The following is a 27,954-nucleotide window of genomic DNA, read 5'->3' as shown; positions in this document are numbered from 1 at the left end:
CTGTGTTCCATGTGTGGTTTAGTGCTTTACAAAATAAAGTTGACTTTTAAAATGTCCACTGCAAAAGACAAAATAATAATACAATATGGTTTATTTACCAGACATATTGTTCATGTATAAAGAAGTGAAGTAATTGAAACCAAATACATAGAATCACAGTGTTAAGACCAAACAAAGTGAACATAAATGCTGTAATACTGTATCCGTACACATGATGTCATAGATATATATATTGTCTATTATGAGAGCATTCAGATCTGATCATGGCAAATGTATCACTTAAAGAAAAAAAAAACATACAAATATTGAAAAGAAGTAATCTGCTTGGATACTGATAAATATAAGTTGCATACAATCACCCTTTTCCAAATCACTTCCTTTTCCCTTATGCAGTAAAAAGAAACATAATTTGGGGTTCATGAAAAGCCTCCAATAGCTGTCCTCATTCCTTAATGTGTTCACATCACATCACAAAGAAAAAGAGCTGCCAGGAATGACCAAATCTTCCGTATTAGCAATTCATTCTCCACTTTGGCTATAATAAAAAATCAACTGATATAACTAATTCGCTAGAAATTGACTGTTTTGGCCACATCTGCTGGCAGCCTCCGATACTCATCACTTTTAGACACGTATAGTTCACAAACACTTGTTCTCTCTCGCATTTGACACAATAGCACACAATCACAAACTCGCTAACATCAATATAAACACCAAAAAAATTTGCTTGACTTTTCATCACATTTTTCCTCTTGTGACCCTCACCTCATCTCTTGCGCTCACTCGCCTACTTCACTTTATATTTCCTGCATTAAAGACAGCCAACCTCCGCTTGAATGATACCAATGAAAAGATGTTACTGAGCTGCCTTTTTTTTTTCTTAGAGAGTGGACGACTGGGAGATGATTGGCTCGAGTATGATGTCGCTTGGGAACACTTGAAAGAAGTCAAACGTACTGCCTATCTGTCTATTTCACTACATCCACATTTTCAAATATATGTACAATTCGACAATGGCTTGGCTTGTTGTTGTCGTTTCTTTGCTTCTTACTAACTTATGTCCAAATCAACAGTTTTCATTCCTCATTACAATTTGGAAGATTGAACTTTTTCCCTGAAAGGACAAGCAAAACTAGAACATGAAAATGCATAATACAGTGCAGTTCTCTTACTAAGGGGTTGAGGAGGATTGATTCTGTTACTCTTGGCCAAGTCGTTTTAAAGCGAGGTACACACTAGGGGTTGAATTGATTAGTCGATGAGCCAACTTTATATCCCCGCATCAATGTTTAAAGTCGACTAATCGCTAATCACTATTCCACAAATGTATGCTAACTGTTGTTACCAATTGGAAGATGTGAGTTTTAATCCTCATGTACTCTCAGCAAGAAAATAAATATTAATCCTAATATATATCCACTCACAAAAAATTAGGGGTATTCTGCTTTTGGGGGAAATGTATACATGTTCAGTTTTTTTGTTATTCTCTCTGTACCAATAAACTCTCCTGTGATGCTTTGGGATGTTAATTTAATTCATCCTTTGATTGCTCTCATAACTCAAAACATGTCTCAAATCATCTTTCCCCATTGAGATGAATGAAAAATGAAAATGCCCTTAACCTGTTCCAGGCTGACTTCTACAAACATTTTATGAAAAGGAAAGTATTGTCTATAAAATTCTACTCAAAAAACAGTCATACCATAGTTAAAGAAAACATCAAGATTTCAACCATTTGTGCATCATGATTTAATGCTACGTTTAATTTTATTGTGCTGCTTCCGTATCTGTTGTACCCGCCTAAGCCACCGGCAGGCAGTATAGTAGTCATACCGCCATGAATAAGGAAGAATAGTCCTTCCTTTTCTACTGCTACTGTAAGCAACACAGGAAGATTCTGTAATAGTTTTTTTTTATTTTTCATAGAAGATAAAGAATATATGCCTGTGAATATTGTTGTATTATTTGCCTACAATTGTTACTCCACCATTTGTGTTCAAATGTCGGTGGCTTTGAGGTGTCTAAAACGGCGACAATCATGTCAATGGCATTTCAATTACATGTTAGCATTAAGCTAGAGGGACGTACTTAACCCGACACTGTTTGGTTGTCTTAAATACAAGCTGTGTAATTCTCATAGTTTGATGTTTATCTTGCAGCCTATCTTTTTTATTAATTATTCACACTGCCGGTTATTGTTAATTGAGTTGAAGTGACCATACAGCGCTCGTCTCTCAAAAAATAAAATAAAAAACATCCAAATCTCAAAGAACCGCCATATCCCTAACTTTTTGCGAGTAGCGTATGTATGCCATCTAACGTTAGAATGTTGGCATTTTGTATTTAACTGGGGGTGTCATTGTTGACAGACGTCTGTTGCGTCCATTATAAGGCACGATTGCTACCAGGATCTAAGAACATCAAAAGCCACACACGCCCGCATACACACGCAGTCACACACAAATGGTGGGATTCCTCCCGATAAAGATATTTCGAGTGTCACAGAATTATATACACGCCTTGAACAATTATGTATTAAAAGAGGGGAAAGAAGGAAGCGTTTCCAGGCGTTTCCATTGCTATAGTAACAGTACTGAATGCAGCAGATCACAGAATACAAGGTAGATGTTTAACTTGCCTGTACAGAGCCAATACACCGTCAGCTACACACAAACACCGCTTGTCCAGCCTTGCCTTTGCATAGAGCATGTAACATATGCACAACAGAAAAAGGAATGAATGACAATTTACACGCGGAGAGAAGCAACAATGTCGGTGTCAGCCGGCCACTTGCTTGGACTATATCGGCCGCCCACATTTAAAGTCAATACAAGTTTTGGAAAAAAAGTCATCCGAGTGGAGCTCATCATGTCATGCACACGTTTTTTTTTTTTCCCTCCCTCGGTGAGACTTGCCAAGCCATGTGTTCAGGAGACGGGAAGACGCTGACCTTCCATTAGATCAGATGCGTCACTCACGTGGGGAAGCAGAGGAACTGAGTCACCAGCGCAGTCGGGTTTGGGGTATTATGAGAGTTCCTGGTTGGTCAGGACTCAAAGGAACGCAGTTAGTGGTTCTTGTCCTTGGGGACGGAGGCCTCAGCGTCAGTCTCAGGAGAAGCTAAAGGTGGGATGAAGGAAGAAGGGGGAAGATCATCTTCAAGGGAGCAGCACTGCTCCGCCGAGACGTCGATGCTCGGCTTGGCCTCGTCGGGCGTGTGCTCGTTTGGAATGAGCGGCGCTGTAGTTTTCTGGAAGCAAAGGACATCAAGTCATCAAAGATACAACATTACCCTTAAAAAGAAATGTCATGTGTAGTTGCTTAACCGCATGCAGCAAAGACTTTCCATAACTTCTACTAATAACTCGAACTAAAATCATCTCCTCCGATACATCTAAAGTTTAGACAAATTAACAAGTTTTGCACACAGCACAATAAAGTCTGATACACGCGCACACACACACGCACGCACGCACGATAATTGGTCATTGGTTGTCATGTCATAATTTGCAGAGCGATCAATGACATCATTGATCGGATCCGCAAAAACAATACATGATAGCAAACACAATCTCCTTCACTCATGGGACTTTCTGTGCTACCATCATTAATAATGCAAGATTTCTCAACATATACAGTCTTTTTTTTTTTTCAAAAACTTTTTGCATAATTTTGTTTTTTGGGGGAGAGCAGGGATACGAATATGTAAATTTATGAGCACAACTGTATGTGTCAGCATGCACTGCTTGTTGGTAGACGCTCACATTTTTTAAATCAGAAGAGATTTTACAATTTAATACAGTTTTTGTTACACCCCATAAACATTTTGACTGATTTCACAAATTATTTTTCCAAAAGTATTCAATTCGAGTTAAAAGTGGAAAATTTCAAGTCATTGAACATTTTGCACATAGAGCTACTAAATTCTCACAGGAGGCTTCATCCTCGCATGACTTGAGCGCAAACAGTAATTCCAAACAGAATTGCGTTGTTCATTTACAAAAAGAAGCATGGGAATGACAAAAGGCACAAAATGGCTGCAAATTCTCATGCTCCAAAATGCATTAGCAGGTCACATCAATGCGGTTGGAAAAGTGATGGCCACACATTGTAGGTTTTTCTTCCCTCTCTCGGTCTCCCCTTGAAATATTCCCGTCATTGCTTTGGAATCCGTTTTATGTTGCATTCTCTATTCAGGCAGGTTACTCGGGGAGATGTGTGAGTGGGGGAGGGTAAGCGTGTGCGTGTGTTATGCTCACAGTGGTTGGCGGCACTGGCTTGCTGTTGTTGGAAAAGGATAAAGAGGAGGAGGAGGATGGTGCAGCAGGCGATGCAGAAACGAGTGAATCTTCGTGCGTCAAGCCCCTCCTGTCCAAGACGCTAAAGAGCATCACAAAGCATTCAGTCAGTAGACGGAACCTGGGTGTAGAACCGAGACTGATGCTACATGCCTAATTACATGTCAGACCTGCACACCATTGTAGAATAGATAAACGCATACAAAAATGTCTTCATTCAAAATATAGTCATGCTAAACGTAGTTTAGCGGTTTGCCTTTCAGTTCACTGTAAACAAATGAACAAAAAGCTGTTGACATAATGGCAATCAATAAGCATCGATAGTTGCAGCAGAGGATATTTGAACACAATTGGTGGAGCAACAAATGTACACCAACAATACTATAGATTTTTCAACGAAACAAAACTAATAACAGAGAAAATTGTGTACTTTTGAGAGAAAAAAAAAAAAAAACTAATGCGATAACGAGTGAAGTTGTAGTTTTACCAAAACGGAAGAAATTCTCAAAACACTGGTTTTATTCCTGTAAAAGTAGAACTAGCAGAAGATTATATCATTGCGAATATTTTTCCAAAATGCAATATATTGTAATATTAGATTGTGGTAGTAAATTAAAAATTACTTGGACAACTATGCTCTATGGTGGATGTGAAGTCCCAATACGCCTACTTTATTTATTTATTTATTATTTATTTATTTATTTATTTATTTTTAAGACGAAGACATATGTTGAGCCATAAAATAAATGTCAAGAGAGTCAGTCCTCATGAGTCACTCATTTGTGTCGGAATATCACCGGCATGGCCACAGGAATAAAACAAAGCCATTTAATGGCATAACATGAAGATGACGTGTGAGGCAGCATGTATTGTCTCGGCGATACCTTGGGTACGTGGGCCCACACAGCACCTCACAGCAGTTTTTAAAGATGTTCTTATGACTGTAGGGGTTCTGCACTCGATTCTTCCCCGACCAGGATCCTTTAATCTGTCAGAACATATTAACAAAATAACAATTGTGCATTAGCTCCTCCACTCTGTATTGTGACTTATTGTTTATGGCCCCAATGGGTGGCACTGAGGTCTACTGGGAAAAAAAACATTACCAGAGAGTTGTATCGTTTCAATTACCTACTAATTCGCATTCACATTGTAAAGGCCTAATGATTCAAATGACACCGGGAAGGGAAACTGGGCAACTTGGGCCTAATGTGGATATTTCCACTTCGAGGAACGCTCACTTTTGTTGCCAGTAATTTAGGCATTAATGGCTGTGCGTTAAGTTTTTTTGACAGAACAGTAAATTTACACTATTATACGAGCTATACACTGACAAATTCTGTGTTCAATTACAGTTTTGGAACCCTTTAAGGAATGGATATTTGAACGTAAATAATGGAGCAACACGAACAATATCATATGACTCACATGCATAGTATTCTTTATTCTCTGTGAAATCTCCATGGAAAAGACTAATATCATTGAAGCTTATTGATAAATGATTGATAAATGAGTAAACACAAGGGTGGTGACTGTGAACACAAAGCCTATCAATCAACCTAGAACATTTACTGGCGATCTGTGACTCCTCGATAAAACAGAGAGTGGCGCACAGCTGCAAGTTTCAAAACATTTTCCCCGAGCTTATACCTTATTCAAAAGCAGAGCTCTATTTTTAGATGTTGTTCCCAGAGGCTGGGCTTTGACCTACTAAAAAGGATTTCATCAAGGATTTAATGACTGTTGCTTTAAAGCTACAACATTTGCAAAACAAAGCACACACCAATTCACTAATTCATTTGGAAATTTGAGACGATGTTGTCCAGTACTACGGAAGGCTTTTGTCTTTTTTGTGGATTAGTAAACACTATTCTCGCAATTATTTTACAGTACAAACTCAGGAGAAATTGCAACGATACGTACATACGCCTATACAATTGATTGAGATGTACACGGTTTGTATGCGTTATTTTTCTTTCTAATATTTTATACAGAATTGTGACCCGATTGTGATCCCCAAACTTCCCTTAAGAATGAATTGTTTAAATGTCAGTGATATTTTTGAAGTGGATCGAAGTGGTAATGCTGCAGTGTCCTATCAGATTGTATTTTAATTTACTTTTTATTCAATGTATTCAATATTTGATATGGAGTCATGTGACGCAATTGTAATTTTACAACATGTACAGGTATAATAAAATCATATTGAGCGTTTATCCAGCAATAAAGTTACAGTGTCCAGTAGGTGTCGCTGCTTTACTTTATTTTTACAAAATAAATTTTATACAGTATTCGATAGAGCATATTAAGGATAAGTGGTTTGGAAAATTGATGAATGGGTGAACAGTGACTCAATCATAACTTTTTCCAGACAGTTGTATCTGGCAGTAATACTGCAATATCTCACAAAATGGTGGTGTTCCTCTAAGTTTATCTTATACTTAATAGAAAGTAGTAGTCCGAAATGGTGTAGAGTGAACCACCACATATTTCGGTCTGACATTTGCTGTTGTGCTCAGACCCAAGGCACATCAAATTGAAAATTTGTTGGGCCATCTTGTAGCATTTGGGGACATTTGGGGCCATCCATAGCCTTGTCTAAGAGAATTTGATAGTGAATTGTAACTTAATGATGTGTATATCAACTTCTCATCCTTAGAGTTGTTTAAAGTGTACCTCCACAACTCCTATATTGAGGCCTTGATAAAGAAAGAGAGAAATATTATGAAGTTAAATTCTCCTTTTTTTGTGTCTAGTCTTGTATTTGCCAAAATAATGACACCGATTTATTTTAAAGCGCGGCGCCATGTTGGGAACGCATCTGACGTCAAGTCGTTGAGTAGGCCATCCCTTGCACCCACCACTTGCTATTGAGTGATACGACAGATTGCTTAGCTATAGCTGGAAATCTCTTTTCTAAATTTGTTCTAATCGCGAGGTGGCCCTAATTAGGTGCCCTAAAAAAGAAGGCAAGCCAAGAGGTCTGCCTGCTTATTTATCTTCCCTCAATATTGACGCTGTAAAATTATGAGGGACTGGGATTCAACATAATCCGACCATAAAAATGCAACATTGTAATCGGACTTTTCAAAACCTGACCAAGAAAATGCTGCGTTATAGTGAAGAGCCAAGATGGCTGTCAACATCGCTGCGTCACGGGTCTCCTTCGTAGGGTCTTTAAAAAAATAATAATTCAAACGTGGCAAGAAATAAAATCAGAATTGAGCTGCAGTGTGAAGGTCGCAGTAGAGTTTTGCAACTGACTTGGTAAACTGCAGTAATAGTCTTCTTTTCTTTTGCAAAAGACAAAGATTGGATAGCTGCGATTGTAGTTATATTGTCCATCTATGTGTTCCTCATTCATTGAGGGATTAAAATCGGAATGCCGAGGTTATTTGTAAACCTTTTTAGAGCGTTTTGTTAGCGTTAGGCTAAATAGACTGTCATAAGGCAAACCCACGTGGCTGTAAACGTACAACCACACATATGTACATTTGACGATAAAATTCAACAACGTGGCAACAAAAACCTTGGAAATTCACTATCTACCAAACTGCTGATTGTTGTGAAGTGATTTGCTTTGTCACAATTCAAAGCAACAAAAATAAACAAATCAGCCAAACAACAGCTGTATTTTGGTTGCTTTGAAACTACTCAGTATGAGAGGGGCAAAATATTATTTACCCAATAGTAAAAGTCAAGGATTTATGCATATACATCAGTTTTTAAACTCAATCTTTTCTACTTTCGTTTCATCTGTCACTCCTATCTATCAGTGAAGACACACACACCCATCCCCCCCACCACCAGAGTGAATCTTTTTTCATCCCTTACCCTGCAGGTATCAATGCATCTATTATTGGGCTAATTTCAGCTATGGAAATTGAAAAAGGACACACAGCTGGGCCATTGTTACAACTCTTGGAGCAACACCACATGCACACCGTAGGTGCAAATTACGCAGCTTCATTCCTCATTAAATAGTGAAAAAATGAGGCCAGCCATTGCAATGTAGAGTGGAAGTATGAATTAAACATTAAAGCCGAAAGGATCAAATGTATGAGTGCACTCTCTTGCTTTTCAGCCTCGCCCAACATCGATGCAGCCCACAAATGCAATGTTGCTTTTGCTTGAATTGTATTCACACAAAGGTGAATTAATGTAGATTCAATTGAAGAACCCACAACATCCACCACTGCTTTGTAGCATCTTTATGTGTCAAGTGTCATCGGTGACTCGGTCATCAGGGTGAGACCCAAAGAGGGAGTAATTAGCGATTTGGGCTGACAATAAAACAATATAATTTTATTTACTGTAAATACAATATGCAACTTTATATGCTATTACCCGACGGGCAAAAAAAAAAAAACTATATAGTGAAGCATGATGGCGGTAGCTTCATGCTCCAGAGCTGTTTTTTTTTTCAGCTGGAAATGGGGCATTATGTTACATTCCAGGAAAAGTGAAACATCAGAGTTTTCTGACCTTTGATCAGGAAAAGTGCACTGGAGCACCATCAAAACTTGGAGCAAAGTCTGAGAGAAAAAATATCTACTCTGATTTTACAGAGCTGCTGCAATCTGTCATCACTTGACAATAGCGACCATCATGGAGACAGATTGCGAATGGAAACGCATCATAGACAAGGTTAGATTTTAAAATATTATTTTATGAAGGTACTGTACATTTTCTGGAGGTCAAAATGTGTTTCAGAGGAAAAAAACAAAAAATAATTTATCACGTTCAGCAATCTTGACATTCGCCGGGAACGCAAATGGTACAATCAGAGTGGGACTAATCCAACTTCCCAATTTTTTGGAGCAGGGCATTAGTCAAGGTCGAGAGAATTACAGTTTGAAGTAGCAGTCAGTCTTAACACAAAAACCTTCCACAGTCAGCTAGAAAGAAAAAAAAAAAAAGACTGGCTTTCTAGAACCAACTGAGCTTAATTTGAGAGCAAGCAAAGGCATTTTAAATTGTGGCGGGTGTGCGCAGACTCCCATTTAACGTTAAGTTGAACGGGATTGGTTAAATTGAAATATAAGAGTCTGCACCTTTCAAAAAGTGAGCAAATAAAATTATCATTTTAGTTTAAAAGTCTCATTAAATGTGGAAAAAAGTTTCAGAAAGATCAATCTTGTCTCATTTTTTATACATTGGTTAAATTGAAATGTAAGAGTGTGCCCCTTTCAAAAAGTGAGCAAATAAAATTATCATTTTAGTTTAAAGGTTTCATTAAATGTGGAAAAAAGTTTCAGAATGATTAATCTTGTCTCATTTTTTAGAACAAAACCTTTTATTTTAATATTTTAACACGAGTATGTAGACCTTCATTCACAGAAGTTATTTTCTAACTATAAACAAATTTTACCAATGTAAAATAAATCACCTGGAAAAATAATGCTGCATACAACCCTAAAATAAGGATGTACTACACATTTACCATTCTGTAGTGGACGATCACCACCTCAAGGATCCGTGATGTTTTGACCGCCATATAGAAAAATATTTGTTGCATATTTAACTGCAGTCTATCAATAATGTATAACAAGCAGATAAGACACACTTAGCTGTATTGATCATTCGTCCCACCCCAACTCTATCGATCAATAAATCACATTTTCTTCTCACAGGCTTCTTCTAAGTGTCATTAGTCAGATGGGTGTGCATTTATTTGTCTCGTCAGCTCGGTTGTACTTCAACAAGAGGAGAAGATGCTTCTATTGCCAGGTCGTGTCTGGTCTCTGTTTCGGGCTGTTTTTAGCTTCCAATGTGCTTTGCAGCCAATTTGTCACGTGACTCAGCTGCTGCACTAGCAATCTCTTTCATGAAAACATTCATGGTCTCTGTGTGAATTAAGTGCACAGGGTGGGACAAATTAAAGGGGCTTACAAAATGAACTATTTAAGTGCACATTATTGCTTCATTAAAGGTCACAAAGATAGTGGAAGACAAATGATTCAAATCTAAACAATTTGTTTGAAAGTATTAACCATGCTCACTTTAGATTTAAGTTCTTATTTCTACACTTCTTTTTTTATTTCGTGTTATTAATTGATGTTTAACAAGCTACACTTTGCCAACCCTTTGTCCTTCTCTTCTGAAAGAGGCAGTGCTGTCGTCATGGTAACAAGCGCAATGGCTGCATTTAAGCCTCATCAGTTCTTATCCTTCCAGGCATGTGAGGCCACTTTATAAATTTCATTTTAAATGTTGAAACACTGAAAGATCACACACACATAAAAAATGTATGACAGCCCAAAAACTAGTAATTCTGGTGGTGGACCAGAATCTTCATCAGGCATTGTTCAATTGCACAACCTGAGCATATGTCAGTCGGGTTCCAATAAGGTCAAACAAATAGATATTAATTGAACAATAAGGTGATAGTTAAAATTTGAAGAGATAAAGAAAATACAGAAAAAAAATATTAAGGTAATTGCATTTTTGGTATGGGATGCATTTTTTGCAAAATAATTAAAAGGAGGTTTTTGGTTCCAGGATAAAGTTAATCATGTAGCTAACATTATATGGATTAGGCAATTAATGGGTAAATCCAGGAAAAACAAAATAGTCATTTGGAAACAGAGGCCTGTTTTGACATAGTTGGATCATGTATACCGTAACTCACAGACATGGAGTTCATTGGCAGGATGAACTATTTGAAGTAATACATAACCACGGTATGTAAGGCAAATGATCCAAGAAGCACACAGAGTGCAAAATTGCATGCTTTCTGTGAAATGTAAATAAAGGTGTAAAGTACAGTCTCACACTGTGAATGTGTAGTCAGAGGTGGTTTAACTGGAATGTACTGGAGAAGAGCAACAGAGCAACAGTTGAGTTGTGCAGTGAGTTTTTGAGACTTACATCCTCATTGGTGGTCTGGTTTAGCGAGATCAGGTAGGTGTGGAAGCCGGTAAGGCCGACCACCGACCACAGCGTGAAGAAACACACCAGCACCTCCAGCACCGTGAGGACTTTGAGTCAAGGAAATGCTAACAGATTATTTGTTGAGTTGAGTCACTCATATCTCAAGTCACCACTGTATTGTATAGACACAATTTAAAAAATAATTTCAAAAATGGCCCCATGTCATGTCCTTGGCTCGACAGTATTTTCTCCGCAATAGTGACAAAAGGATATGTTCCGGGGGTTTCCTTCAAAGCACTCAAAAAGCCATCGTCCACTGAACCTGTGAAGAGAGCAACACACAGAAGTGAAACTTTGTATGCACTAAACAGTGCTGATTTTCTTAGGTCAACTCGAACTACTATAATGAGGAGAAAAACAAATATGTCCTCATGTATCATCGCTGTGGGGTGTGTGGAAATCTGTCACATGCACATCATGCTATGCCCCGGGCCCTGCCTTAGAAGATCTTATTTAGGTCATAGCGCATGTGTTTGTCGGTAAACCTTGCCCATCTAGTCTTGTCACATTCCTTCCTACATTAATATGCCGCCTCCTCCTCCTTCACAGTGGGATACTCACGCATGACTACATGGACGATGTCAAAGGTGAAGATGTAAATGGTGAGCAGCGAGAGAGAGAGTGTGAACAAGTAGAAGTAGCGGTAGTTCCTCTTGCCCACGCAGTTGCCCACCCACGGACAGTGGTGATCAAAACGATCTGAAGGGACACAGATCAAAACAACGGTGAAAATGTGAAATGCGCGTCAGCCAGTTTTGGGGCAATCAAAGGACACAGTGTTTTAAAAATACCGTACATCCAAATCAGCCGCTCCTTCAAAGATTGCCTTGTGCTTGTGCAGAGCTTTCTGTAAACCGGCGGGCTATGTTTAGCGTTCATTTCCTTTTTCCTCTACTCTTGTATGATTAGGAAGAGAGATACAAGGCGAAATGGACTAGAGATGAAAATGCACTGCATGCTATAAAGTACAATATCACGGAGTACTACTTTTCCTCATTAGAATTAGGGCTGAACAATTACTTGAATTTAAATCAACATCGCAATAAGGTAGAATCCAATTTTTAAATTGCAAAGGCAATTTATGGGGAGCTTTGCTTTAATTCAGTCAGTCGGTAGGCTTTATTTTTGTATACAGTATATGTATATTTTGTTTGTTTATTTACAATGTGTCCATAAATTCAATGCTTGGAAGTGCAATCATCATGTTTTCATAACATTGTTTCCGGAAACACAAAAGTTGAAGTGATAAGTCACGTTTATTCGCGCTATTGATGTAATGTGACTACTGAATTATGTTACGTCACACCTATAAGATTGCAAAAGATTATTTTAAAAGATGAGCTCTTTCATATTATTTCATGGTTCCCTTGTTTTCTTTTGCAAAAGCCTAAAATCTCAAATAGTTGTTCACAAATCAAGCAAATAAAATTGTCCAACCGACGGCTCAGACGTAAAAAAATCTTAAGTCCTTTTTCCAGAAAGTCTACATTTCAATCGTATCTTTGTTTGGTTTCAAATCTATTGTCTGGGTCGAAATCATAAAACCAGCATTGCTCATTGCCCAAACATTCCTGCTAGACTCTCAAAACAATTGGTGGCAAACACAAAATCAAATAGTGCACCCGAGGTATGAGACAAGGTTAGTGTAGCGAGGAGACGGTACCAGTCACTGCAGCTTGTTGGAGATAAGCTTCATTTACAGACGCTCGGGTTTCAGCGGGTGTTGACACCCATGATGACTTTAGAGCAGAGGATGATGGCCTTTGATTCCTCTGCCAAGAAGGCTTTTATTGCATCAAAGCTATGAGGCTGACTAAAATGAAACTCCATGGAGGGCTTGACTGTATGCAGAGAAATTGATAATGAAGAGAACACTTGTTCTGATTATTACGCTTATTATTAATGTTGACATTTTGATTCATAGGTCAGGTCAATTTATGGTGTTAGTATTACTAACTTAGTAATGTGGAAGGGTAATTATGAAGGTAATTTGGACTTTAAGTAGAAAAGTTGAGAGGAGGGTGTACAAATTTTCAAGATCTACGTCTTTAAGTCACATATGCCAACTTTGAAATGCCGTCATGCAATAACGTCAGCACATCTGTTTTTTTTGTTTTTTGAACACCCGCAGCACCAGGCATTCACAAAATTTGAATTCAATTTCGGGGGTTTGATATTAGTAGATAATTCTCTGTGAGAAATTCATAGCGAAGTTAATAAAAAGAGGGGTTCCTGGTTAGGTCCTTATTTAAACCAGGGGATAAACTGAGCTTGGCGTCACCTAATACTGAATTCTGTGTGATGACGTTTTTTTTTCTCGTGGCTTGGCACCCAGTGTAGAAAGTAAGTGTGTAGAACAAGGCAGGCGAATGACACAAGATGCGTCAAATGTTTCTTTTAGCCTTCCTTATTAACCGTGCAGGCAAGTCCAATGTGAGAGAAAAAATGAATAAAATAAACTACTTCATTTTGATAACAAGTGATGATGTCACTTAAGGTGAGTTTAGTAACTTCCTGTCAATGACGGTAGAGTCTTCTAAACCATTGTTTAAATTTGTTGTCCCTCTTTTCAATTCTGGTTCCAACTTATTGTCAATTCCCATTTTATTTTGTGACAGGGTCAAAAATGTATACATGAATTAAATCAGAGATGTCCACATTAAGGTCTGTGGGTCATTTGCGCCCGCTGTTACCTCTTTATTCTGCCTGTAGTTTTATGATGGTGAAAGTTTGACCCTGGAACATATCAATTCTATTTTCACTATTTCCTAAAATGGTCAATAATTGTATGCATCATTTTTTCAATAAACTGCTTGGCCTTCTTCCTCTTTAGAATACGTTAACTTGAGTTGTATGTTGGCAAATATTTCCTCAAGAGAACATTTAAATATAGCAAATAGACACTTTGTAAACAGATTTCTGAAGATGATTGTTAGCGTGCTAAGAATATAGAGCAAGAAATAGACTTTGTCTCATATGAACACACACTGAATGCACAATAAAATTGACGGCATGAAAATCGAGATTGGTTAGGCTTGGATACAAAAGCAATCTGTGTTTGCGGGTTTACAAAAGGCACTCATGATTCAAGAAATGAACAAAAGCACAATTTTGTGGTATTTGGATGAAAGTTAGAGCTTGTGTGAGTTTTTGTAAATCTTTTTATGAATCTGTCAATTGAAGCCACTACCAGGAAAGCAAAAAGAACACCAAGATCACCGCTGGCTATTTTTGTCTTGCCACGTTAATCAAAAGCATCAAACTCCTCAACAACAAAAATAAACCACTTCAATGAAGCGGCTCAGCTGACACTTACCAACGCAGTTGTCGCAGATGCTGCAGTGGGACGCTCGCGGCGGCCTGAAGATCTTGCACGTGTAGCAGTACTTGAGCTTGACGATTTGATTGTTGATTTCAACGTTGCGGATTCGAGGAGGCGGTCGCTGCCCACTGGGGACGTTGCCGTTGGCAGCCTCTGGGGAACAAAAATATCTACAATTGAGACTGATGTTCCACTTGCATTTGGAACTGACTTGCAAGATTAATGTGTTCTGTGAAGCTTGTCACTCACTTTAGTTGTACAGTATATCAAGTAAATGTTTCCCATCAAAACGAATTGAAATTCCATTAATTCGTCCCACTCCCCCAAAAAACATCACACTAATAAGCTTTGCTCTTATATGTTTGTTTGTATTCCATATATTTAATTGGTGGTGCTCATAATCAGTGATGCCAGTAACGCTCTTGTTGCAGTAATTACTAGCATGCTACTTTTGCTAGTTTCTGTTTTGATTTATTTTCCCAACATGGTGCAACTTATTATGATGTCAGGTTTTGGACAGGTATGATACATGTCGAATGTGGCCCGCCGTGGTCTAAGGAATGGTCAGGGAGTTTGTGTGAATGCTCAGCAGCATGGAAAATTAGAGGGAATATTGCTTTCTATTAAGAATTGGAATAAAACAGTTGCCGTTTTTATGTAAAGTAGTGTTGACAGTATTTGCTGTACCGAATTGAGAAAGTAACTTAATTTGAGTAACTTGTAAAATGAAGGAAGTAATCAAATCAAGTAATCAGTATAGCTACTTTTTCAAGGTAACTGGCAAAAATCGTGTGCTTATAGCATACTTTGAAAAGTGACATTGTGGACATTCTGTGTGTTTTTGCCCTATCTATTCATAACGGGCATTCTCCACTCCCAGAGCTCAGGCAATTATCCATCTTGAGTCTGTTACAGTGGTGTAGTGTACAGTAGCAGTGAGGACAAACCAGTTGAGAATACATTAAGCGATTCAGTCACAGGAAGTGCGCCACTCCCTCGAGGCAGCACAGCTCAGTCTGCGAGTGGCCTCACATATTCCAAGAGGATGCTACTCCAATACTCCATATTAGCCATCGCCCTGGAGCTCAAGTGCTATCACACTGACAAAGCACCAAGTCTGCAGATTTACCTGCAATTCTGATGATGTGGCTGCTTGCGGCTTGGCATTTCTGAATTGCAGGGTCTTTGCAAAGTCAAATTGTAATCATTTGAATATGTTCCCATTAGATGGTGTACTGTATTACTGAAAAGGGTGTGGTGACTGAAGAACCCTCTTTCCATGGTTCGTAACCATTTTAATGATACTATTCAAAACAGCCAATTAGACATAGGACTGATACGTACAGATCTATTCTATTTAGGTTTCATACAAATAAGCTCACATTCCTGCTCTTAATTATTCCTCTTTAATATTTTCTTCTATAAGTGAAATCACCTTATTTTAAATTTGGGAAAATGTCCAAAGAATAATGGTAGCCATTTTTTTTCTAGTTCACATTATCGAATACCGCACGTTATTTCTACAGTAGAAATGAGTACAAACCAAACCAAAATAAAATACAGAAAAAGGAAATTTCACTGACATAAATTGACACTCACATTATGTTCGACTCAGTTTCTTAAAATGGCCAAACAGGAGCTCACTGTTTTTCTTGCCATGCAAAGAGTTGAATGAGTCACTGTGCTGATGAGAGAGGGGAGCGTCAATTGGCAGCTGCCCCCTCTCAGAGGAGCAAAGTGGCTCAGCCTTGCCTTGAACAGACATCCCCTATCACGAGTCTCCATCCACGACCGCTTTTGTGAAGCGAGATGGCTGTTGAAGGATAACGCTGTGAATCTTTAACACAGACAAAGGCTGAGCTACCTCACATGCAAGGGTGGGGGAAACCAATAAGGACTGCTGCAGAAATACGGCGCTGTAGTTTACTTCCTTGATCATAAAGAGCAGTCGAGGGAGTGGGCAATAGAATTGCTGGGAGACATGGGGCTTAGAATTATTTGTCGAGCATTTGTTTATATTACTTGGCCTGTTGCGACAACCCATTTTTTAAGATATATTTTCCCTGAAACTATCACGATAAATGATAGTATCGTTGATGTTGTTTTTAATCCCATTAAAAAATATATTTGAGCAAAATAACTATCCATTTTTTAGTTTTCAAAAATATTAAACATTGTCTGGAAATAAAGAACAATGATTAAAATATCTTAGATAAATTTGAAAAAAAAAAACGCATATCAGTAGTGGCAGAGGACAAAGAAATGTCTTATCGCCAACGGAATGTCCGTTTACACATGCGACTGCGTACAAGCCTGGATTGACTGTTAAGGATATCTGCATTTTTTAGCCAATTTGTGCTGCCTATCATGGGTGCAGCATCTCTTGGCTGTGTCTCTTTCACTATGAAGCTGCTAAAGACACTAATGCCTCCTGTGGCCAACGTATAGTGGTGTTTCAAATCCAGATAAACTCACCAATCTCCATTTCGATGAATGTGGCCTCCTCTGGCAGAGCGCGAGGAAGGACCCCCGGGTCACTGAAGCTGGTCCTCAGTAGCATGGCCATAACAAAGAGGAAAAGCACAGCGGCGAAGACTGGGATGGCGGCAGACAGGTGAACAGCCAGGTACGGACACCTACAGGAGGAAAGAGCAGCAGAGGTGCATTAGACCTTTTCTTCCCATCCATGAATATGAACCGTAAAAAGAACACCACAACATCGTGCATATCGTCAAATGCTGTTCTGGACATGGGGTCATGAAATGTCAATGTAAAGTCAGAGCTGTTATTAAATAACATCATGCCACACTGCCCTCACAATCTGGAGGACTGGAGACATATTAGCATAATTCACCAGGTAGTGGAACCTCTATGAATAAACACAAAGCATTCCACAATGCTGGTCACCTGATTTAACGCTCTTAATTGTGTAACAAAGTAAACTACTGTCAATACAAAGAAAAGACAAAAAGCAAAAAGGGCCCTTATTATGGAGAATTGACTATTTAAAAATGTCTGTAGAAATAGAGATGTCTCCGGAGTACCTGCCCACACACACCAAGTGTGAAAGTAAACAACTAAGTATTATTCCTTCATCTGCTTAGTTTTGAAGAAATCTGCGAGCAAGCCATTGGAAACGTTTCCATAATGTGATGGGGCTAATATACAGTAGTGTTCCGAATGATAGTAGATAGAATGACTACAGAGATTAACCGAGGTTTTCCAAATATTTTTTTTCTTGTTACATAGAGAACAAGTGAACAGAAGATTCTGTAGATTCTCCCAAATCCAACAAGACCAAGCATTCATGATATGCAGCGGAAAGGTGCCACAAATTGTTTGACTCCATTCCTCTGTGGTTATACAACTCAATACTAGTTTAGTGATTCACAGGATTGCCAAGAAAAGCGGTTTGGACATAGTAATAGTTTTCAGTCCGTAATGTCAACATTAACAGCAGATACTGCTAATATTGTGAACGCCCCCTTTTCACCTTTTTTTTTTTTTTTTCTAATAGCCTTGAGTGTACAGTACATATCATGAATGCTTGGACTGTAACCACACAAACAATAATACTCAAAACCTAAAATAATCTTTGTAGTCACATAACATATCATGCAGAGAAATCCTCGTGTGACAAAACTGCTATTATGTCAAATTAGTGTTAACTTCTGGTAAGCATGAGACAGGGATCTTTTGAGAAACGTAATGATTGCACAGACAGGTTAATTAAAACACATGGGAACTCTTAAATTATGAAAAGAATATGTCTCTTATGAATAATGATGGCGTAATGCAAATGTGTTTGGAGCTGCAATACTTTGAAAACAAGTTCACCAACATGACAGCATCACAAAAAAATAAATAGCAAAAAATTGACAAAGTTGATCTTCGAAGTGGTGGCAAGTACACGTACTGGGAACAAATTGTTTTGATAGCAAGTGGAGTTGAATCAGTACTTCTGCTTTTCCCCAGTCTTGTTATACAAAGATCTGCACTTGTGGTAGCAGCTACTATGCCAAGAACAGCAGCTCCCTCCCAAGTAGCTGGAATCATTTATCAAATTATTATTGCATTTCAAGTTATTTTGCCACATCCTGCACAGGTTGCTTTGTGCAGAATCATCAAGGAGCTAAACATTATGTGCTCGTGACAACCTGGGGAGAAGAATATGAGAAAATTTAATGATCACACAAGTGAATATCTGGCTAGACTAGTGAGTTTAAAATAAAAAAAAAGTCATAAAATATATATGCAGCACAAAAAGATGCATCAATGTGGGACTTTAAAAAACTCGAAAGTTACGTTACAGAAATTCTGTGAAATATATTCAGAATTTTTGATAGATACAATAAAATAAGCTACGTTTTTTTTTTTTTTTTGCTTATCAACATTGATTTGTTTGTTTCACTGTATACTATCATATTCAAAATAAACGCTTTATTCATTTATCGTATTTGTATACCTATTAAAAATGTAGTCTATGTAAACACTCCCGTTTGACTGACTTCTAATTCTCATGTTCTTAAAAACATTTTCTCATGTTACAGTTAACGTTTTCATGACAAACCATAAAACCATTGTAATTTGCTGTACCATCACTATCCACGCTTGACCATTATCATGAGATTAATTAAACAGGGTGCATTTGTGTGTAATAATGCTATCCTATCACATCGGGTTGTGTAAATATTTGTAACAATGTTTATTACACTGTGCCATAATTAAAAGTGTTGCTAATAATACATTTATGGTTCAGTGTAGTTTGTTCAGCCACTGCAAGCTAGAACCATACTAACATATCGCTGGTCGAATACAGGATTATATTTTTGTTAAGATATTTTGATAAAAATGTATTGAATTGGTGTACTGAATGGTTTGGGCGGTAAGTTTAATACAGTCGCACCTTTTAGCCCTTCACTGGGAGAACAGTAAAACACAAGCATTTTATGCTTGCAATTGTGTGTGTGCGTTTAAATACAGGAACGATGTGTTTAGAGTGTGTGGAAGGGGTAATAAATTATACAGTCTCTCTTCTGTGGACATAAGAAATCTTGATGCCTGTGTTCCAGTTATTTGTTTTATGTTCCAATTAATTTGTCTTCAACTGGAGCTGGGGTCTTCGACAAAGTGAACATTTGCAAAACACAGTCTGTATTAGCGCAAAACATTTTAGGCTTCTGACTGACGGCAAAAGAAGAAAAAAAAAATTGAGAAAAAGCCCACTAGCTTTATTGGGGTTAATCAACGGCACTTTAAAAGGAACACAGCAATGTCCCTCTTAAGTCAGCAAACCAAAAATGCCACCTGTTTGTGCTGACTAACAAGTAAGTCTTGCATACGGTACACACACCTGCAGAACAGGTCTGCTCTGTCTCTATTTTGCCATAATAGGAAACAAGAAGCATTGTTCAAACTAATGGCAAGTCATTTCCAAAGGACCAAGCATCTAGATGGCCCATGGACCATTTGTCAGAGTAGCCCATTGATGAAGCATAAAGCCAGTGGTTGACTGGTGGCCATTCGAGTCGCACGTAATCATCGATTCCAATCAGGCCAGCTTTTCCTGCGTGGACGGACGCAAGCGCTTCCTGGGCAGCGAAGGAGCAGGCTGATGATGCTACGGACAGTGACACTGCGAGGTCATCATCACTCACTGAGGGAGAGGAAGAAAACTGAACTTAATCACTCGCTCGATACCCGAGGGGGAATGATTTCATCTGCAAGGCTTATTGATCTGATCACCAGTGAAGCGTCTTCCTCACTCAGCTTACTAAGGCTTTGTTTGTGCCTCCTGCGCAAAGCCAGGAGGCACAAACCATCAATTTATTAAACTGCGTGCTCAGAGCATATTCTATGTCTTTAGTGGCAGATCAATACTGAAAATGACTATAGATGAGTCATTTTGACATATAAGGTCGAACACAAGTTAAGCGTCACGGTGAAATTTGTAAGCCGATTCACATCACAAATGTGCCTCACCTGTCGTTTTAACATCATTAGAGTCACTGTCAAGTGAAAATAAATATGTCTTGAAATTAGACACACCGCAGAGATGAGTACTCTTAAAAATCCTGCCAAATTTGAATATTTAAAATAAAATGCAGCCCTATAACACAAGGCTTCAAAATCATGACACGTCATTGTCTCTGGTCTCAAATGCTGTAGGCATGAATACGCTGAAACCACACCCCACTCAAATGTTGATGAAATACCACTTCTAAGGCCTGGAAAAATTGATGCTACTTTTGTCTAGCAGCATTCTAATGCCTACTCGCCGGAATATAACAATGAGGCGCTCTAGAGCTGCCACACCTGCCAGAAGCCCCTTCGCAACGGCACGCTGCAATTGCGCCGGACAACCAATGATTCGAACAAAGGCACTCAAGTTTCTTATTATGTAAAATTAAAATCTTTGGGTGTTTTATTGCTTTGACTTGCCACTTAATACTTTGCTTGGCTTACATGCTAACGTGAAGCTAATGCTGCTTACTTGAAAGCATAGTACAGGAGTTTTTGTCCACATGTCTAGCTATCTAACATTGTGCATGGTTCGTCTGACATAATACTTTACTGTTAGGTAATGGACACCACTCAGCTGAAAATCCTGCAACCAACTGTTTATATTGCAGCCATTAAAGCCATTATGGACACCTCTATGCTCCTTCCTTTGTTTGTTTGTGTTTTAGGGTGTGTCTACCAAGGACTTTGATCACACCATTCTCCCTGCAAACAAAACATAAACCCACAAAAGAAGAAATTATGACCACTCACTGAACCAAGGTTTAAATCATATTGTCAGTGGCTCATCAACCTTCATTATTATTTCACCATTGCAAGCAACTGGCTTTGATGGAACATGCCCAACAGTGTCATGGAAACATCTGTAAACTCTTACGGCCTCTTTTGTTTCTGGGGTAGAGGCTAGAATAGAATTGGGGGGACGGGCAAAGAGCTCAGCTATCATTTTCATGATAGTGGCATGAGAGCAGACAACAGCAGTTAAAACCTCTCAATGTTTGCTCATTCATTTGAACGTCACCTTAAAACCTGTACAAATACCAATTATGAAGCGATAATGAGACATTCATCATTTGTTAGCTTGAACACTAATAGTCACTCAGCTGACCAAAAACATGCAGCAAAGACTACCGTCATCTAACAAGGCAGGTTAAATTTAACTTCTTCCTGATATACCGAAATCTCGCTATAAAATAAAATACTCCCTTGACACCACTTTCCTATTAGTTGGGGCTTTGGTGGCATCTTGTGAGAGTTTTCCGGAAACGGTTGAGAATAGGTTCCACAGAAACGCAACTGCAAACAGACACTGTTTCACTGCCTTATAGAAACAAAAATAAAGAATTAGAATTGACAGTCAACGATACATTTCCTTGATTGATCCTAGCTAGTATTTAATTGTCTCTTTTTTTTTAACCGCCGGTTGGGGACCTCTGATTTAAAATAGTGCACTCCATTGTGCCTCAAATGATTCAAGACATTGAATTAAGAGTCAATGCCCCCAATTAATCAGAACTTTATCAATCGATTACTGTACCAATCTCTAGCGTTTAAATGCACCGCCTCAAAACAGAGTATTGTCTTGCAGCATGCATCGCTTCTATTTTAAAGTGGTGCCTTTCGTATTCATGGCTCTTTGGAACTATTCAAAGACTGCGGAAATACCTCCATAAAAGCGGTCAGGCTTATGAAATGATAACACTGTTTTCATTAGATTTCTAGTCATGCTTCTTGTGAGCTCAAGTGTTAAAATAGCACAAGTGATGAACAAAATAATAACCTGAACTTGAAACTTTATCCATCAAGTAAGTATCTTCGTCCGAAGGTGCCCTTCAAAACTCTTTGAAAACCTAATCCACGGTATATGAAAGTGGGTAGTCTGTAGATAGAGAGGATACAATCTGTTCTCCCAGTTTAAATCCGTCTTGCTGGTTATGTAACATTTAAATACCATATGAGAGTGATAATACGTTGCAAGGCAGGGTCATTGGCATTTTACTAGCATTAAATATAGGATTAGAGTGGTTGCATCATAAGAATAATGATCAGCTAATATAACCCACAATGGAAAAAAAGAATGTGTTCTTTTCAGTGAGGAAAGATGCGCTCGATTTGTCTGGCATCCATCAAAAAAAATAAATAAATCGATCAACCAATCAACCGAGCAATACAGGTTCACTGAAAAATCTGACTATCCTGAAATCTCCAAAGGCAACCACTGACAAAGCCTGTAGATGTGTGTCAGATAAATAGAGCATGGACTCTGATGGGGGGATAAATCAAGTTACAGTATTGCTAAATTAGCCGAGCCCAACCGCCACTTTCCTATTGGCCGACCGAGAGACAGGGTGGGGCTGGATGCTGAGGGAAGCTTTGGTGTCGGTTACAAGATCTGCAGCCTCTCTGCGGGCTCAGCTATGAATGCATCCTCCCCCTCCTCTTCTTCACTCTTCCTCATGCAACACGCCCTGAGTGGACAGCCGGACACAGCGAGAGTTTCCGCCCAGTGACATGCGCACTAAATGAGTACCCTCGCATATGCTCTAACGTGCTGGGGCGGACAAACATATGATGCAGTCCTCATGCACCCGTTGCTTGATCCTTCTGCCATGAGCTGTATGTGATCATCAACATGATTTGCGCGCACGCACAAACACAACACACACATGCTCATGAAGGACATTAAAGTCTCACGTCAACGCGTCAGCTGCCAAAGCAAGTGCATTTGTAAGGAAAGAGTGTCCTTCTTCGAGATAACGAAAAATTAAGCGCAGATAGAAAAGTGCCGTGATTAATATGCGACTACTGAGCAAGATTATGTGACCTGATTCATGACTTGCTTAACACAAGTTTTTCAATTTCTTGATTCAAATTGCTTGAAATTCATTAGTAGGGGCTCGACTTGTCTAGTTTTTGCCAGAGAAGTTCGGGAACTGCTTGAAAGATCTGAGACTTATGGCGAGCACATACAGTGGTGCCTTGAATTACGAGTTTCAATCGTTCCATGGTAGAAATTTTTGTCTTGCCTTTCCCCATTGAAATGAATGGAAATGCCATTCGTCGTTTTGCTGAAGTTTTGGTGAAAAGGCGCGAGTGTAAATAAAAGTAGAGGTGTTTTCAGCAAAGTACAGCGGTGTCATTTGAATGGCAAATTTGAGGTCAATCCATTTTGCAAGTTCGAACTGCATTTTTCTAAATCGGAGATCAGAAATTTGAGACTATCCCAGTTGCTTGGAACATAGCATCACTACTCTTCAGGCTCAACATGATGCCAGAGGATATAAAACTAACAGTTTAAGCTCACAAGTTCTGCAAAGAAATCGATTCATCCCAGAAAGCAAACAACCTTGACGCATCTTTTTGTGTTCAGCCGTTGCAAATAGCTCAAATCAGCTTCTGTAACCAGCCTTTTGTTTTCACAATTTAACACTAACTAAAAGGAGGTTCCCTACAAGCAGGGCCCAGCTGCTGATAGATGTCGGCTCGCCTGCAATTGGATCAAAGCCAGTCAGGAGGACACTGTCTGCTCTGTTCTACTGTCCTTGACCCAGTGGGGCTCCTGGCTTGATATGATCATTTTGAATTGCAAGACATCGATGAACTCTATGACACTTGTATTGGTCGAGAAAAGCAACTATGACGCATAATTCGGCTGATATTTTTACTATGATGTGCGAGCGTAAACTTGAGATATCAGTTCCAAAGAACAGAAGTGAACTCACAATGAGCATATAGTGAACAATTCTTCTTCTTCAAAAAAGTGGCTTTAGGATGTTTAATTCAACTGTCAAACTAAACACAGCACTATGAGAATTACACATTAGTCCAGTATCTTAATGCCTTTAGTCCACTGGGTTATAAAATGGGAAACGCATAAAAAAGCCTTTTCACAATTGATATTTGAACATTCAATTTACCTTTACTAATAGTCATATATTGTTTATCCCCTGCAAGGAGTTCAGGGGGAGTTGGCACGTTTATACTGTACAAATATCCTTGTACAGTATATCTGTCTATCTTATACTGCCACAAGAGGGCCAAGGCAGGCAGGAGCAGCACAATTGACTTTCAATTGATGCAAAGTGTCACCAAAAATGCTTTTCATTCTATTTAATTGGATGGACGGATGGCTGTTGCACAGTGCGAGTTATCCATTCATAACTTGAACCACTTTATTTATTCTTCATCAAAATAACACTTCACAAGAAGGTGTGTTGTTTTTTAGGGAGGAACAGATTAATGGCATTTTCACTCATTTCATATGGGAATGGCGATTTAGGATTTGAGTGTGTGGAACTAACAAATCCTTGCCACTGTAAGTTGCCTTGAGGTGTTTTCACACCAATGTCTATGCACACAGTAAACTGATGACTTTGTAAAATTACACCCACCTAAGTCTCTATGCCTCCATCAAAGATGATTGTACTGGGCATATGAACGCAGCACGCAAACAACTCTGCAGCTATCAGTCTTTGCAGAGCCTTGCCCAGTCTGAGCGAGCAACATAATCCTTACCATCTTGCTCCTTTGCACACAACAAATCCAGATGTCCACAATAAAAATAAATAAAATTTAAAAAAAAAGGCATGGGGCCACTACAGAGCAGAGCAGAATGAGCAGGGCAGATCCCAAGCTCGCAAAGCATGCATTCATTAAAGACTCGGTAGGCCATTTTTGTGGTACAGAAGAGTCCAACTGTGACTTTGCTGCCTGACGGGGCTCAAGTTTACGAGCAGAATACGACCCTATTGTCCACCTTTGTTGAATTTACAAATCCAATCAAAAAATTTTCTCCTATAGAAAATCAATGCTAACACCGTTTAGCTTCCGTTTGAACCGATTAGCCATATTTGCATTACATTTACATCGCTTCATTGGTATTGGTTTCATATACTGCATCTGAAACAATTCGCTATGTGAGTGAAATCCAAGAATGCAGTTGAGATTATGGTCTTCTGTTCAATAAATAATCCCATCACGTCTGAGTTACAGACACCATCTGAACTGATGTTTGTGGAATTTAAGAAGCCATATTAGACACTGCTATTGTTTTCCAAAACCTCCTGACAAGATAATGATTTGTTTATGGAATTAACAGTACTGTTGGATCATTAGTCTTGTTTTCAAAAACAATTTGACGAGTCTCTGGTTTAAACAACTTAGATACATATTTTGTCTCATTCTTTCTTTTTCTTGGGGGGAGGGAATCTAATAACTCGATTCCTTCATCTTTTTAAAGACAACATGGCAGAGTTTGCATTCTGCTATGCTTGAGGAATATCAGTTCACTGTCTTGGAATGAAGATAGAATATTCAAATAAAAGCCAGACTTTCTGTCTCACTGGGAAGCGATTAAATATTTAACACAAAGTGAGTGGTCAGGCATAAACCTTCAGAGAGGCTGAATTTGGTGGACATGAACAGCAAATCCACTACTAGCTCATCACTTATCTTTTGTTGACAAGAAAAAAGAACCCCGAGAAATATTGTACATTAAAAAAAATGTAACATAACTGCAATGAGCAAAAAAGTCCAACCTAGAGTGAATATGACAAAAACAACCAAGATTTGCCATCAGTTTAACATATATAACTGCTCAAACTGTTCTCCAAGCAGACCAGGGACTAATATAATAATAATAAAATCACATTAAACACACCCGATTCCACTAGATAATTGCTCAGAATATTTTTTTTTCATTTTTATTTCAACTATTGAACAGGTTCATCATCACTTACGATTGTCACCCTCAACAGTTTGAGCAGATCGTCGAGGAAAAAAAAATCTTAAAACAACCCACACCACAATGTAATTAATCAAGATGATCATTCAGATATATACAAGAATTGAGCCTTTGCTGGCCTGCAAAGGAGGCTGAAATACGGCGCCGACATTGATCTGGGTGTGCCCATTTAACACAACAATGCTCACATTAGATTTTGGATGTAGTACTTTGCATCAATATCAAACAGAACCTTGCTGGCAGCTGTTCAGTGTCACTTAAAACACACCTCACAGCATAGGATGAATTGCTCAGGATATTGTTTGAGAGATAGATTCTAATATTTTTTAACAGTTTCAATCACTCATGGACAATTGTTGGCCAAGCAGTTCAGTGAGGGGAAAAATACTGTTGACACACCCCACATCACAGAATACTGCCTCAGGATAATCTTTCTGTGACCTATTCAAACAATCTTGAACAGATTTAACATTTATGAGTTTCAACCCAGAATATTTTCCAAGCAGATGGGGTAGGGGGAGACAATTTACTAACTTTCATCAGAAGGCAGGTAAAATGCTAAATTTAGAACCAAGTGTCAGAAGAATATGTGTGTACTTGCGTGACGAGCTGAAGGAATTTGTTAGTAAAATAATGGTCTATTTTGGGTGTAATATAGGAAACATTTGCTTATCTAAATGAACCCTATAATTGCTTGTTTGTGTAGGAGGCCAAATGTAATTGCTTGGGTGTTTTGGCGATTTGTCAGAAAAAATCCAAAAAGTAGTCACCAAAGTGGTTAATTAGGTGCCTGGATTAAATTAAAATGTGTAAAAAATTGTTTCTTAGAACATTAAACTTTGAATTCCTCTCAATTCAGCATTGACTGGAATATTGTATAATAGTCTATATAATATTGTATAATATTAAAAATGGCATGCGACTCACTCGAAGCCGAAGAAAAGAGCGCAGGTCCCTATGATGAGGAATAGGGTCAGATAGAAGACTCCCTTCTGCCGGGCCATCATCACCCGTCCATCGCAGCAGAAAGTGTTCTTGCCCGGCAGCTTCTCCCATTTCCGCACCTTCCTGCTTATCATCACCGCCGACATGACGATTGCACTTTAGCTATATATATAAAATAAAATAAAAAAATGCAGATGTTACTCAGTGGGCAACGTGACACAGAGAGAGAAAGAGGCTTGCACTCACATTGTCATCAGCAGTGTTGATTTCCACTTTGCGGTCTTTTTCTGCGGCAACTCATTCCCACGACGACGCGAAGAACAACCTCGGCTCCTTCACGCCCTTGCTGGAAGAAATCAGACAATCATCCACGGGCGCTCGCTGCAGATGTTTCCCCCGCCTCTCGACAAATAATAAATCCACCCGTGCAGGAGCGAACCTTGACCCGGCCGACTCGTCAACGCTTGATCGGGCAAGCAGCTTCCCATTGATTTAATGAGAACAAAAATAATAAAAATTTAAAACAGAAAAATAGATGCACCTCAATCACAAATAAACGCTCGATATCTTCTAATAAAAAAATCTAAGATTAAATAATTCAACTGGACCGATGGGGAAGCGGAAAATAGCTGCTTTGGTGTGCTGCTCCTCTACCCGCAGGATGCCAGATTCACTGTTTGAGTCAATGGCAG

General features: G+C 38.8%; 1 protein-coding gene across 2 annotated transcripts; it reads right to left on the bottom strand.

Moving 5' to 3' along the window:
• Window positions 1-73: 73 nt before the first annotated feature.
• On the bottom strand, window positions 74-27,954 carry zdhhc9 (zinc finger DHHC-type palmitoyltransferase 9). Of its 2 annotated transcripts, XM_049762445.2 has the most exons (11): window positions 27,702-27,954; window positions 27,509-27,608; window positions 27,245-27,424; window positions 17,029-17,189; window positions 14,548-14,706; window positions 11,793-11,930; window positions 11,447-11,493; window positions 11,169-11,273; window positions 5,183-5,286; window positions 4,260-4,380; window positions 74-3,250 (listed from the first exon to the last, which is right to left on the bottom strand). In XM_049762445.2, the coding sequence occupies exons 3-11, from the start codon at window positions 27,406-27,408 to the stop codon at window positions 3,068-3,070; spliced, it is 1,182 nt and encodes a 393-aa protein (XP_049618402.1). In that variant the 5' UTR covers window positions 27,409-27,424; window positions 27,509-27,608; window positions 27,702-27,954; the 3' UTR covers window positions 74-3,067. The 2 variants fall into 2 exon arrangements, with proteins under 2 accessions (XP_049618402.1, XP_049618321.1); XM_049762364.2 differs by having other exon boundaries at window positions 27,509-27,954.

The sequence above is a fragment of the Syngnathus scovelli genome, chromosome 1 (assembly GCF_024217435.2).
Source record: "Syngnathus scovelli strain Florida chromosome 1, RoL_Ssco_1.2, whole genome shotgun sequence".
Classification (NCBI taxonomy): Eukaryota; Metazoa; Chordata; class Actinopteri; order Syngnathiformes; family Syngnathidae; genus Syngnathus; species Syngnathus scovelli.
The sequence above is the reverse complement of the archived record's forward strand: the minus strand, read 5'-3'. Positions and strand labels throughout refer to the sequence as shown.

What these genes read in the sequence shown, in the direction of transcription:
- zdhhc9 (XM_049762364.2), bottom strand. Translation starts at nt 27,408, where the DNA reads ATGTCGGCGGTGATGATAAGCAGGAAGGTGCGGAAATGGGAGAAGCTG. An exon ending in GCTCTTTTCTTCGGCTTCGA is followed by an intron (nt 17,190 to 27,244) that starts GTGAGTCGCATG and finishes TTCCTCCTGTAG; the next exon opens with GTGTCCGTACCTGGCTGTTC. An exon ending in ATTCATCGAAATGGAGATTG is followed by an intron (nt 14,707 to 17,028) that starts GTGAGTTTATCT and finishes TTTGTTCCCCAG; the next exon opens with AGGCTGCCAACGGCAACGTC.